General features: G+C 41.3%; 1 protein-coding gene across 1 annotated transcript; it reads left to right on the top strand.

Moving 5' to 3' along the window:
• Nucleotides 1–1,651: 1,651 nt before the first annotated feature.
• LOC148823051 (kelch-like protein 38) lies at nt 1,652–10,050 on the top strand. The gene is made up of 4 exons (XM_088929770.1): nt 1,652–1,867; nt 4,151–5,501; nt 6,717–6,822; nt 7,740–10,050. The coding sequence occupies exons 2-4, from the start codon at nt 4,152–4,154 to the stop codon at nt 8,027–8,029; spliced, it is 1,746 nt and encodes a 581-aa protein (XP_088785896.1). The 5' UTR covers nt 1,652–1,867; nt 4,151; the 3' UTR covers nt 8,030–10,050.
• Nucleotides 10,051–14,947: the final 4,897 nt, after the last annotated feature.

The raw sequence follows: 14,947 nt of genomic DNA, 5'->3' as shown, positions 1-14,947 counted from the left end.
AACGGTCGTCACCACTGCTTCCGTCATTTCCGTCCTCTTGGCTCGTGTCGGGAATATCTATGGTAGCAAAAAAAAAAAGGTGAGTCTGTGGAGCGGTGTTTGTCTCCAGCAACTTTCAGAAGAAAAACTGTTTTCTTCGCAGAGCTTAGCGTTTGCGTTTCACATGTGTGTTATTGTGGCTTTATACGATTATGTCCTGAAAGTAAGGTTTACGATGAATAAAAGTGACTAAAATTCTGCTTGATTTTTTTTAAGAATACCTCGATATTTTGGAACTATACATGCATTTGAAATAAAATAAGTTTGTTGAGTTCCTCCCCCCGATTCGTAATTATTAACGTTTATATTATGTACCGAAATATGAAAATAAAAAGCAAATCTTCATTGAGTAGACTTTAACCAAAAAAAAAGGGTAAACGCCAGGGGGCGTATGTATCCACAATAAATGCAAATACAGTATTTCGATTGAAGCTAACGGGAATAAATATCACACATCAACTGTACAGCTATACAATTCGCAAAGTCTTTTACTGGTGGCATTTACATTTTTCTGATAATTGATTTATATATTGAAGTTAAAATAGTCCTAAATGTCCCGATAATTCATCTCTTGAGTACACATCAGTGTATGTTAGCTTCAGTGGTATGCAACTATTTACGTGTCATGTGTAGAACGGTCTGAAACATTTTCATCGATTGACAGGGTATTTTTATATTTTTCACGTCTGCTTTTCTGGGAAATGCTCTCTTTCTATGTTCTGCAAGACTATTTTGTTGATATGCTCAAGCTGTGGCTAACACTGCAGTGAGGAACACTTACGAAAATTAGACGGAAATCTCTATCAAAAATGCTCTGAAGCCTATCAGATATATCCTTCTGTAACACTGGCACAGTATAAATCATTCTTATTGAATGTGGTGAAATTTCTTCACAAGCCGTTTTTACTAGGAGCCCAGAGAAACACAGATTATAGTCAAGCAAAGACACATAAGAACCAGGTGAAATAACAAAACATACAGTATCAGTAAAACTGCAGGACTATAGCCCCTAGGGATCTGGAGTCTAATATCTTTGTCATCTCAGTATTCCCATATTCCAGTTTAGTCCAATAATTAATTTATTTGGCTTTTGGTTTTGTCCAAAAACAACTCACATTGGTGCCCATTTAAACAGGTGGGTATTTTCCTAGCATGAAACAACTAACTGAAGGGTACAACAGCAGCTTCCCATCTGGGACTTGAACCCACAACCCTCCAGAACACTACCCTGCAATACCAGCTGAACGAGCGGAGATCCCCCCCTTCCTGTGAAGAGGGCAGTCGAGCCTGGCACAGCTGTCCAGTCGTCTCACGCTGAACTTTAGGCTCTGTTTACAGATAGTCTGCACACACCCCCCCCCCCCCCAGTTGCAAAAGCCGGTGGGGGGTGCCGCGTAGTTTCCAAGCCCCAGGCCAGCTCCTCGGATAACTGAAGTGTCTGTTTATACCCCTGTAAACACGGGCAAGCATGACCGAAAGCTTCTGTCGAGGAGCAACGAGTTCCAGTCGCAAAAACAAGAAGGGGGGGGGGTCATGTGACCTCGCTGGCACGCTCTCGCAGCGGTATTCTTAGCGCCGGAATGTATACAGTGGCCTCGTGGTAAGAGCCTGGCCCCTAATCACAAACATCGCGGCACCTTCTTCATAAACACGGCCGCCCTGCATGGCCTGCTCCAGACGTTAACATAAAAATGTGAGGGCGGTTGGGTGTTTTGTTTTTTGGGGTTGTTGTTGCTGTTGTTGTTGTTTCCTTTTGTCCGACGAACTTTCACAAGTGGAATCGGGTCTGGACGTGTTGAAGAGAAGGAGAGGCCAGGAGACGATCCAGGTAAAAGCTGATGAAGCTCTTCCGAATCGGAGGTGCAGAGCAAGCATAGCTGAACGAAACTCGGAGCTGCTTTGTTTTAGACCTTCACCTTTAGCTGGTGACAGACGCGATTTTTTTCTGCTAAAAGCCTTGTAATATGTCCCTCAATGTGTCTTCATATCTAGTCAAGTGCCGAAAAACTTTCAGCAGTAGGATAGGCTTCTACAGTAGGTAAGAACATGGAATTTATCACTAATTTCCACTCACTCCTTAATTTATTTTTTTCCATTGGCAAATGCAGGTATATTTACTTTGTTGAGAAATCTAATTATATAATGAATATTAATAGCTATGAACTCTGTTGCGCTGTGTTAATTGGTCTGGACAGCCTTCAGAATGGTTCCAGATTCCTTCTGTGGTTTGTGTTTAAATAAGAATTGAAAAAATGCCTAAAGTTTGCATTACCCAATTATTCTACTGCCTCCTTTTAAGGCACAAAAAAAAATCATACTGTAGTAAAGATATTCATGTTGGGGAACTCTTTGAGTGTATGTCTATAAACTTCCTTTAGCTCATCGTCCCCAAACAGCCAACATTTTAGGGCAGAACAACGCTCAGTGTTTTCCCCACAGTTTTTGTATAAAAGACAGCATGAACACATGAACAAGGAAGAAATACATCTGCTACTGTAAGCTGCAGTATCACTAAACTAAAATGAACATCTGGTAGCAACGACACTCGAGCTCCCCTGCTATTTCCATGCAATATAAAGCACAGGATATTTCAAGTCTCCCATGTGTACAGTATTGTATATTAAAAACTTCACTTGCATGTGTGTTTATGAGGTTAATGTCATAAAAACAACAGACAATTAAAAACTCAATATTTGACTTTTTTAGGCTGTGTAAAGGAAAGAAATCTTAAAGATTAATTCACAAAAATTTACAAGCTACAGGAACTTAAAAGGTACAGGTTAGAACTGCAACCAGTAGGTGGAGGGAGTTGCTTATTTTACACACATTAATTCCATGCTGGGTTTGTATTTATTTGTCGTTGTTATTCATTTCCGGGGCTTGTGTGACTGCACAAACAATGTGATGATTTTCATTTCATTTCTGCAACTAAATAACTTGAAGAATATGAAGAACATAAGAATGTAAGAAGCATTATCCCCCATTCATCTAATAACCCTATTCCTTTTAACATAGAACTTTTCTGTTAATAGATCCATGTGTGCTAGCTCTAGTGCGGAAGTTATTAAATTGATCATCACAATAGCAAACACCATGCAATGCCAGAGAAGTGTTGGAACTACAAAAAGACAGCCATATACAGGTTAGAAACTAGAGTGGCTTCAGCAGACCTACTGAGCGTGCTCAGGGAAGCCATCTTGGATCTCTCCACCAGACAGTTACATTATTCCGCAATTCTTGGAACTGTTATTACCAGATGGGAGGAGAATAAAACTCTCACAATTGATAACGATATCCCTGACGTTTAACAATGGAGTAGAACAACCATTGCCTGTTATTAACACCTTCTTTCATTTACGTCATTAAGTGATCCCTGAAAAGTCAAATGATAATCTTTAATAATAATAGTGAATATACAAAAATAACAGTACAGATGATACTGTTTTAGTCCCATCTTGTATTACATTACTGTCCCAGAGGGATAAAGCACAAGCAAACTGCTGGTGACAGCAGTTCTGTGAAATGCTCACTTTTACCACTGGAACTCTCAAGGACAAACTTGTAAAGGCTTGAGTAACCGATGAGACATGAAGTAACAGGATTTAGCCGGCTTACGTGAAGTGATTGAGCCAAATGTCAGACAGATGTGCTCAGATGATTTAGGAGAGACGGACTAGACAGCAGAGTGTTGATATTGTTCACTCAAGGACAGCATGAAAGTTGAATAATTGGGAAAGACTCACAGACCGCTAAGCCAGTGTGAGGCCTGGAAACAGATGACCTTGGAAGGAATAGCAAGGTCATGATGATGAATTTGGCATTTAATATGAATGCCAAAATAAAATTTAAAATTGAACACTGCACTGCTTGTGCCTTCACTTAATGGATGTTGTTATACAAAAGCACCGTGATTACACTCACTTTGCCTCAACTCATAAAAGAATGTATTATGTTTCAACTCCTTCTGTGTAAGCCTAAGGTCGGTTTTCTTTTTGAGTAAACAGAATATTTGAGGCAAATGAAACCCAACTGCCTGAAATTCTGAAACATAAGCAAAGGGACCCTTATCTTTAAGTGACATAAGCAATTATCTTTTTTTTTTCCTCCTCAGAATGGAAAACATGATGCCAGAGGCATTTCATTTTAAGGATAAAGAGCACCCTTCTAATCTTCTCTCACAGCTGGACGGTTTAAGACAAGAGAGGATCCTCACTGACGTACTTCTGTGTACAGGTGACCGAGAAATTCCCTGCCACAGAATTGTTCTGGTTTCTGGCAGCCCTTACTTTAGGGCCATGTTTTGCGGCGATTTCAAAGAGAGCCAACAGGCCAAGATAAGCATGAGGGGCATTGCTTCAGATGTTCTGAGCAGTATCATCGACTACGTCTACACAGGTTGCATCGCCATCACTATGGAGCTGGTTCTGCCACTGATGCAGGCAGCGTCCATGCTGCAGTACCCCCGGCTTTTCGACGCCTGCTCCGCATTCCTGCAAGAGCAGCTGAGCCCGGACAACTGCCTCAGCATGATCCGGCTGTCGGAGATCCTGCACTGCGAGAGCCTGAGAGCGAAGGCGAGGGAGGTGGCGGTGTGCAGCTTCTCGGACGTGACCGCCTCAGAGGACTTCCGAGAGCTCTCCTTGTCCGAGCTGGAGGGCTACCTGGGAGACGACCGGCTGTGCGCGGAAGAGGAGCAGGTTTTCGAGACCCTGTTGGCCTGGATCCACCACGACCCCTTCTCCCGGAAGGGCGCCATCCACAACCTGTTCCAGAAGGTGCGGCTGCGGCACGTCCACCCGACCTACCTCTTCCAGTTCATCGCCAACGACCCGCTCATCCAGGCCTCCCCTCTCTGCACGGACATCATCGAGTCCGTGAGAAGGCTCATGTTCTCGGTGAGCGCCAAGTGCGCGAGAGAGCTGAGGCCCCAGTGGGCCGCCCCCCGCCGCTACGCCTGCCAGGAGACGCTGGTGGTCGTCGCCGGCCGGAAGAACAATCAGCAGACGAGCCGGGAGGCCCTGCTGTATGACGACAGGACCCGGCGCTGGCAGTGGCTCGCCAAGCTTCCCCTCCGCCTCTACAAAGCCTCCTTTGCGTGCCTTCACGGCATCCTCTACGTCCTGGGTGGCCTGGTGGTCAACGGCCGGGACAGCACGGTCAGCTCCAGCGTCTACACCTTCTCCCTCAAGACCAACCAGTGGAGGGCGGCGGACCCCATGCTGAAGCCGCGCTACGCCCACCAGAGCGTCTCCTATCTGAACTTCATCTTCGTGCTCGGAGGCATCGGGCCCAGCAAGCAGGTTTCGAGTTCTGTGGAGAGATACAACAGCATGTTCAATCTCTGGGAGGTCATGGCCCCCCTGCCCACAGCTGTGCTGCACCCGGCGGTGGCAGCTGCAGATCAAAGGATCTATGTCTTTGGGGGAGAAGATGTGATGCAGAATCCAGCCAGGCTGATACAGGTAAAAGCTGAATAATGGGTCCAGATTGGTTTGGTTTGGACCATTGGTGTTATATGAGTATATGCATTGGCGAGAACTTCCAAGTGTTGCGATTGCTATGGCATTGGTTTATGTGCATGCTAACCTCACATACCTTTTATTGAGCTGGCAGAATGAAGTTAGGGAAGTCACATGGTATTGAGACGATTCTATTTGCTCACCAAGAAAAGATACTGTTGCTCCGGCATTTGATTTCTAAACAGCAGCCAAGCACACCTCAAGCTCCAAGAAATGTCCGACGCTGACAGGCTAGAAGATCTCAATCTTTTTAGCATTGAACAGAGAAGACTATCAAGGGGCTTGATTCAAGTCTTCAAAATCTTCAAAGGTGATGACAAAGTGGACCCTTTGAATATATTCAGAATCGAGAGGAAAGCATGAATCGGAGATCACAAGCTGTGATTGATTGGCTGCTTAATACAAAATGAACCAGATTGATTGAATGACGTATTTTTTGCAAACTTTCTTATGTTTTTTGATAGTTACAGTTTAAACTGCAGAGTTTAAAGGGGAGCTGCAATACTATTTTCAATGCTATTTTCATATTTCAGGGTTAGAAAGAATCAGCATTGATGAGTACATTTTAAACTGCAATAAAAGTAAAATGTACATAGTGACTTGCAGAACCTCCAGTTTACATCACAAAATAGACAAAATCTCCAGGTATGATTTCGAATGTCCGGTGATGTGATGCAGCCCTATTACATTGTAAACAAACAGACTTGTGTATACAGCTCTTTAAATCCAACAGAAATATTGCTTTGGATTTTGAGATGTTTTTTCTGACAAGTACCTTGTTAACTCTGCATGGAGATCCCGTAAGGCGAGGTGAAATGTGTGGTTCACAACCTGTACTTACTCGCTCGTGCATGACATTAGTCATTATAGGGACTAGTGAGCAGGAAGGGCCGCCTCATGTTGCAATTCATGGGAACTCAAATGCGAGTTTGCGACAACATGGTGACTTGCAGTACTTTTACAAAGTTCACGATTTAATGCTTAATTCCTAATGTGTAATTGTTTTATGTAACTTCAGTGAATTTATTTTGTTACTGAGATTTCATAACCATAACCAATTTCATGAGAAATTGGGACTGCAGTTCCCCTTTAAAGAAGTTACGTTATGTAATAAAAAGCCATTGTGAGACAATGCTTTGTTCTTTTTTTTCATTACAGGTTTATCACATTTCTAGAAATATGTGGTCCAGGCTGGAAACCAGAATGGTGAAGAATGTATGTGCTCCTGCAGCTGTGATTGAAGACAAAATCTATATCATTGGAGGTAAGTAACTGATGTTTCATTGAAGCCAGTGAACAGAAGATATACTAACAATCCATAAAAAAACAACTGCAGAATTCAGCCTCCTGATATTTAACCTCTTTACACATTATTTCTGAAAATAAAAAAAGTATTTCTGAAAATCCTGGAATTGCACTGATATACTGTAGCTTAAAGAGCTTTCAGAGATTTAGTGCCACATAGTAGCTGTTCAAAACTGAAGATAAGTTGAACTCTAGGATCCTTTTGTCTCCAGTATGAGTTTGAGTATTTGTTGGTATTTGACTGTGACTCACATTCTTCAAATGGCAGCATGCAGTTGGCTCATTGCCACTGGGGTAAGGCATGGGATTAGGCAGCAGGCAGCACCTACAGGTGTGCAGTAACGTCAGTGAAGGACTCGTCCAATCAGCAACTGTGCAACAGAACATGAGCGGCTCAGGGAGGGGGCAGGTCGGAGGAGCCTGTCTGCTCTTCTTCCTTTGCCCTGTGTGGGCATAGGGGTTTGTAGCCGTGGACTGAGGTGCGAGGACAACATTTCTGAATTTCACATTTTCGATTTCAAATTGTGTGGGTAAACTATGTCATGTACAAAATCTTTTAAAATACTTTAATTCTTCATTTTTTTAAATTGAGTGAAGGTGTCAATGAACTTCACCTGAGTAAAGGATACTTTTTGGTAATTATGCATTAATATCACTGTCCATAGTCTGTATAGTACTGATATATGCAAATGAATGAACCATTCAGAATTATTTTTCTTAATTATGATGTTTTTAGCCATAGGTTTAATAGTTCAGAATCGGAGCAGTTGACTCTTATTTCCGTGTCTATTATTTTTATTATATATTATTTTTATTGTTATTATATTATTATTTTATTATTATATTATTATAGTCTATTATGTTTTTCCTCCACAGGTTACACAAGAAGGGTGGTAGCCTATGACATTAAAACAAACAAATTTGTCAAATGTGCACAAATGAGGGAAAGGAGAATGCACCATGGAGCCACAGTGATCGACAGTAAGCTGTATGTGACTGGGGGGCGCTACATCAACAATCACAATGTCATAGAGGACTCTGATTGCTTTGAATCCTACGACCCCAAGACAGACCTGTGGACCACCAAAGGAACACTGCCTTATAAGCTGTTTGACCACGGCTCCCTTCCACTGATCTGCGTGACAAACAAAGGGGACCCACCTTGACTTTTCTTGCATAGAAAAAATACTGTATGCCTGCAGACTGGCTATTTGAAAAATTAAACAGCAGCTGATTTTCAGAACTGGTTAGTTCCTTCTTAATTTGGTGTTTTTTTATAGATCTGTTTACCTCTGTGTATTTTGTGGGTTTTCTGTTCTTTTCTTCTGAATTCCTTGCTTTCTTGGGGTAAAAACAATCGGATTTACTGTATGCCTGAAGTGAAAAGACTTTTTTCTTTGGGAAATTGGTAACACATTGTCTGAAGAGAATATACCGGAGAGAGTACAGTTATTTAAACGTATTCATGAGTTATTTCTACATCCCGTTCCTTTCCGAAGGGAGGTTTTGGTTTTGGTGATAGACTTGTAGAAATCCTTTTGAGACAGTGAAACAAAACAGCAATGAAACTTACACTAACTAATCCTCAGGTTGAGGGGGTGCACTGTGTACAGCCTTTTCATCTCTTTGTTACCATACTGATTTCTTAATTGATAGTTAAATGTTTGAAGTTGAAGTTTTGAAGTTTTTTCCAGTTTTTTTTCCAAATTCCAGAGTGTTTTGCTGTAGTCTTTGAGCACCTCAAACTATATCTTTTTTTAGACTACACAGAATTTGTGTGACACAAACATTCAATATTTCAACATTTAGTAAGCCTTTTTAACAAAATACATTCCTTTGACCTGTTTTCTTTGCCAGCAATCCCAAATTTACTTTAGACAAAAATGTATCTCCTGGAACAAATTCATCTCCGCTAGCCTCTGCCTGTAATAACACTGCTTTTCTTCCCTGTCCATCATATTTGCTTTTATGCCTCTTACTATCTGTAGAAAATGGTGTGTAAAAACTTCAGGCTATGCACTTTTTTACTTCTTAAACTTCTATGCCTGTTTAATAACAAAAGCAATACACACTACCTAGAATACAAATGATGTACTGTTACTCTTAGCACACCTCCCAAAAAAAATCCAATCTGTCAAGTAATTTATTCACAATACTGAAGAAGGTTTGTTCTTATTCTGGGCAGCTGTATTATGGACCCTGAGTGACATCCTCAAAAGTTTTTCAGTAATATCCATGTTGTAATCATCGAGTGACAACTACTACAGGTCACTTGCCTTCGACCTTTCCTCCTGTTTTTGTGTGCCAAGTTCTTTGGTAGTGGCCTCCGGTTTGGCAGCTTTCTTCAGCTAAAGTTGCTTCTGTTTTTTGTTTCAACATTTTGTTGAGAACATACTGGCAATCAAAAGTTCTAGTTCATCTCCCTGTAAAGGCAGTGCTTTTGTCTAACACTTCTGCTACATTTGGTTAGTCTCTGAATGGTTTTCCAGAAAGAAGGTTTGCCTGATATCAGCACAGAACTGGTATGTGTATTTATGTGAAACGTTTTAAATGCAATGCACACTTCAGTATACTGTACAGAACCAGGTGCACAAATGAAAAATGAAGATGGAACAAGATCTTTTTACCAAAGTTGTGGGAGTATGGAAAAAGCTACCCAGCCAAGTTGTACAGTGGCTTCTTTTACGATATTGCCGTATGAGACGCTTGGATTAGGGATCAAATAGCCTTTACCATGATGATCTAGATGAGCTAGATCGTCCACTTATTTTCATCTTTCTTATGTTGTTAGTTTTGCTGACTCTTTGGCAGAGTACTGTAATTACTGCAATAACAGCCCTGAAACCTGTTATTTCACTGCTCTGAGAAGCTGCACAAGCATCATCATAAAGCTGTTAAAACACTGACGTCTGTATTGTTGGTGTGCACAAAACCTACTCTAAACCTGTAATTGTGAAACATTTCAGGATGTATCCACTTGAGCTCTTTGTTGCAATGACTGTATGGTTCCTTCATATGCAACTGGTTTTTAACACTATAATTCTGACTCCTGTGTCATCTCAATCCTGTAAAAACAATTTATTGACACGTGTGTATCATTTCCCTATATATTTTATAAATAATTGCAAAAGATTTTTGTATTATTTATGATTTAAAGAAATAAAGAGGATATAAAATATATTTGGATCCTAATTTTCTATCTTATTGATTGCTTGGGGTGCAATTATTATCTTCTTAGTTTCTTTATGTTTCCAGCTACATCTCTCACAGAACAAAAGAGAATAAAAAAACAAGGGGAATATGGGAGATATGGGGTTCCCATCCCTATACTGGGGACACTTGTGCCTCCCAGGTTTCATTCCAGGTGAGTTATTCCAGTGCTAACTGCTGACTTTAATTGTCCTATTTGCTTTTTTAGACTTTAAATGTCTTGCTGCACACAATCCCAAGCTTCACAACTATCCCACGTACAATTCATATGTTTTCAAAACCATCAGTATACAGATATTTATGCTGTCTCTGCTCAGCATCCTTACCTTGATTATCATCTACCATTTCATCATAATACACAGACCCCAGCTTTCAATTGACACTATACTTGCCCCCACTTGTCCAATGGTGCATCACATTATAGCATGGCTTCATCATGTGACCCCAGCTCAGCTGGTTAAAGGCACAACAAAACAGTCTACTGACCACAAGGCCAACATGCCTGGGCATGCAGTTGTCAGTACAATATTGTGTGTCCAGACCAGTGCCCCATCATTTTGCACTCTGACAAAAAAGGCGCAGCACTCTACTTAGTCAAAGGCAAAGAATTTAAATCAAGGATGTTATGCTAGAATTGTATAATAATCTAGTAAGGCCCGATTTGAATATTGTGTATAATTTTGGTCACCATGTTATAGAAACAGTATTGCTGCTTTGGATAACTCCAGGGAAAAGCCACCTGATACATTCTGGAGTTTAAAGGATTGTCCGACAGTGACAGACTGGAATACAGTCCAATACAGGGTCACGGAGGAGCTGGAGCCTATCACAGCAAAAAAACAGGTGCAAGGCAGGGTACATCCTGGATGGGACACCAATCCACTACAGGGCACACAGAAACACTCACACCAGCGCCAGTTTCCTCACAAGTCAATTAACCAACCAGCATGTCTTTGGACTGTAGGCGGAAACCAGAGCACCTGGGAGAAACCCACATGAACATGAGGAGAACATGCAAACTCCACACAGAATTGAATCCAGGGCACCAGTGCTGCAAAGTAGCAATGCTAACCACTATGTCACTCAATTACCCCAATCAATGTAAATTATCATTAATTAATCAATGTTTTGCATTTCAATAACACATAAACACAAAATTGCCTGCCAAATAAGACATGATTTTGTATGTTTGTGGTTTGTATGAACTAGTTCAACTCAGACTCTCAAGTGTACAGTAAATCATTCACATCTCAAGTTGACTGGTAAGGTCAAGATTTTCAACATTTGTTTTGCTTCTTTGAAAGCAAAACATTCAGTACACTTGAAATAATAGACATAAAATGAGCTGCCTGTTTTAAAGTTACAAATGGTATCACAGAATAGCTAAAGGGGGATTTATTTGGCTTCGCAGGGCTCATAAAATGTTTTAAAATGTATTTCCTTGTTTTGTTTGGCACACTGTCGAGCATTTTTCACTTATTTTGCAGTTACCACTGTAATGTCTAATATTTAGACAGGAAAGGACTGTTTATCACACAAACAACAATGTTCTATAATACAACTTTAGCAATGAGGTCATATCAACCCCGTAATCAAATGAGCTAATAAATCATTGTAGACTAATCTAAACTGATTTCTATCCAATAGAAACTCAATCTACCCAATAACCATCATCATATAATTTGAAAGTTGGGTACAATATTAATAAAAGAGGTTTCCCGCCTTGTGATCGCTCAGAAACAAACTGTTTTCGAACGTCAGTACTTTAAACACGTTGATCACTCAGTGTACTCTTCTTTAGGGACATATCAGTTTCAGATGACAGTACAGTAAGCATGGGCAACTTATCAACGTTTCCTTGGAATCCAAGCCGAACAGACAGTTTGTTCTTATCTGTGGCAAAAGCTACTGATGAAAGAGAAAAGAGTGGGGGAGGTCAAGAGCTATAGGTGATCCCAGTTTATTTTGGGAAGCAAACTGGGAGCAGCTTGTATCACATGTGCATCATGTGGCTGTGCGAGTTACCACAGAGGATCACAGATGTGGTTACAAGAGCTGTGGACTGGTCCAGTCGAGGAGGGGCAGATGATGAAATTATACACAGAGTAACAGCAACAGGTGGGCTTTGCAGTGACATGTGTTTTGTCAGCTGTTGTCTGTGACCAATGAAACAACAAAAAACATAAAGAGACATGCGCTAGGTATGTGAAAATGTGCTTGGAACAGGGGACGTGAGAATATTTTTGGAGACGGTGTTTATTTTTACTTTACTAGCTCTGATTTGTTGTGCCTCACTGCCTCTTCCGACATCCAGCTAGTACCCAACCCCAGGCGCTGGCAGAAGTACGCAGACTAGGAAATTCCCACATGCAATTTCACAGAGTCACACTGCAAGAACTGTCCCGAAGATAACACAGAGATAGAGAAGTGGACTGCATGATAAGCAAAGGAGAAATTGCATCCCATGGCAGCAAAGTAAAAATAATGCTTTTAATTAGTGAACAGTTTTCTTTAATTAGCTTGTGTCACAACTCTTGTTCGGTAGGGACATGAGGTTGGGGACGCCAGAGAATGCATGTGGATCATGTTAGCCAAGTTTAAGAAAATAGCAGTCAGCTAATCCTGATATCAGGACAGAATCTGAAGCCATATTGCAAAGTACATGAGAGTCCTTCATCTTCGAAAGATCACAAGCATCAGTGAATCCTGGCACAGCACATACTCAGGAAAACGTCAGGAGGTAAATCCTTTCATTCTCACAATATCTCAAAATCAGGCATTCTCTCCATAACACACTATGACTGCACTGTGGTACCCTAAAATCTGTGCGAAAAGTGTATTTCTTATACTCATTTCCCCTGAGAAAGATTCAGTCAATAATTAAGAAAAAAAGTGTAGTTTCCATTCACACTTTTAGGAATGCTGTTGCCTGAATGAGAGATCAAAGTGATATCCCGTTCCTTAATTCTAAATACAAAATAAAATCCAAACATTAAATGTCACGGGCCTAATCACATCAGTCTTTGCCTGAGCATCTCCAGGCAGTCACACAGATGATTCTGAGTGTCAGAGCAGGACGTTCCCCCTCACTCTTCATTCTTCTGACGCAAATACAGAATAGCCTTGATCTAACCAGGAGACAGAATCAAAATCAAAGAAAAACACAAAAGACATGAACTATAAAAATGTAGATAAGTACTCCCATTTGACCTTGTTAAGTAAACAGATCGAGCACATCATCCATTCATTTTCTAACCACGTTATCCAATTCAGGGTCGTGGGAGAGTTGGAGCCTATCCCAACAAGCAGCGGTTACAAGGCAGGGTACACCCTGGATGGGACGCCAGTCCATCACTGGACACACAGCATGCAGTCACACCAGGGACACTTCTCCCAGGAGCCAATGAACCTGCCAGTGTATCTTTGGACACAGGGAGAATATACAAACTCCACACAAACGGTACACCAGCCCAGAACTAAACCCACGGCCCCAGTGCTATGAGGCAAGAATGCCAACCAAGGCGTCACTGTACTGACCATCTCATGTTTTAGAGAACAAAAATCATCGTTTTTCAAGAGGGCACGTTTTCTGATCGATTTGTAGGGTGACCTGTATCCCCTGATCCCCGAACACGTGGGGGCTTTAAATCAGGAAATTGAATATTTTATTGTGCTGCGGAAACCAACAGCTTGTGTGTCTGTAAAAGGAGAATTAGGTGAGGAAATACAGATATGTTTCAGGGGAAGTCCTGAAGAATCCGAAGGGAAATATTACACATTGCACTCGCTGTGGCTCAGACCTTGGTCTGTAGCCAGCTCACCCCTGAAATGCTGTTGATTTAGCACTCAGAATTTCCTGTCGTTTGACAATGTGAAATGTAAGATTACCTTGGGCTGACACTTCAGAGCACATACACCTTTCTTTCCCTTTCCCAGAAAGCTAGGATGGCCACACCATGACTCTGTGGGCCCACAACCAGACACAGCAGTCAGGCCATACACCATGGTGTTCCATTATGGCAGTGTTGAAGGCCATGAAAACAATGTCCTTCGCACATCTGTCGATGTCACAGATTTTTATAAGAATTCTGTGGCCATTTTGTGGCAGTAATGTTTTTTTTTCTAATGCTTTCCAGTTATCAGAAGTAGATTTGCACACAGTCTTACAGTATACTGCTTTATGTTCTGTGTGTCAAAGGTGGTGAATGAAATACTGTACAATAAATAGCAAAGTGAATAGAATTAGTAGAGATATCCTACTGCCTTCTTTCTCAGTGCCGGACTGGCACCAGTGTTATTTTTCTGAAATTTTGTTCTTGTTCATCGTGCGTTTACATATTTCTGTTTTCTAAAGTCATCAGCAGAAAACATTTCTGCTTTTACTTTTGGCTTCCACGACACAATACTCGATATCTTGAGAGCGGTCTGTAGAGCCTTCGTCTCCACGAAAGAAAATCAAAACAACCCTTCAGCAATAATATATCGACGCGGTAACGGGATGATGGAAAACATTTGGGCATAACCCCGAGAAAGAGCCAAACTTATTTTTAACTTCTTGTTGGGATGAAGTGGAGAGGGATCCCAAGAACTACCGAAACAAGCACACACAAAAAAACCAACAGAAACTTACAAAAAGGTCAGTGTGGTGCTAGTGCTCTCAAAGATACGCATTAGCTTGCCACAACAGTAATTCAATTTTCACGCCTGCCTGATTAGTTTTGAAACACCAGAGGTTGACGTTCAAAGGCAGGTGAACGCTGCACACTTTGACCGTAAAGCGATAGCGCTGCCCGTGAAGTTTTGCAACCAAGAACAAGATGATAAACAAAGCCACGTGCTGCGAAAGTCTGTCCAGAGGGGGCGGGCGCGCAAAC

This window comes from Atractosteus spatula, chromosome 12 (genome assembly GCF_055471065.1).
Source record: "Atractosteus spatula isolate fAtrSpa1 chromosome 12, fAtrSpa1.hap1, whole genome shotgun sequence".
NCBI lineage: Eukaryota > Metazoa > Chordata > Actinopteri > Semionotiformes > Lepisosteidae > Atractosteus > Atractosteus spatula.
Note: the sequence above shows the minus strand (reverse complement) of the source record. Positions and strands in the feature narration are given on the sequence as shown.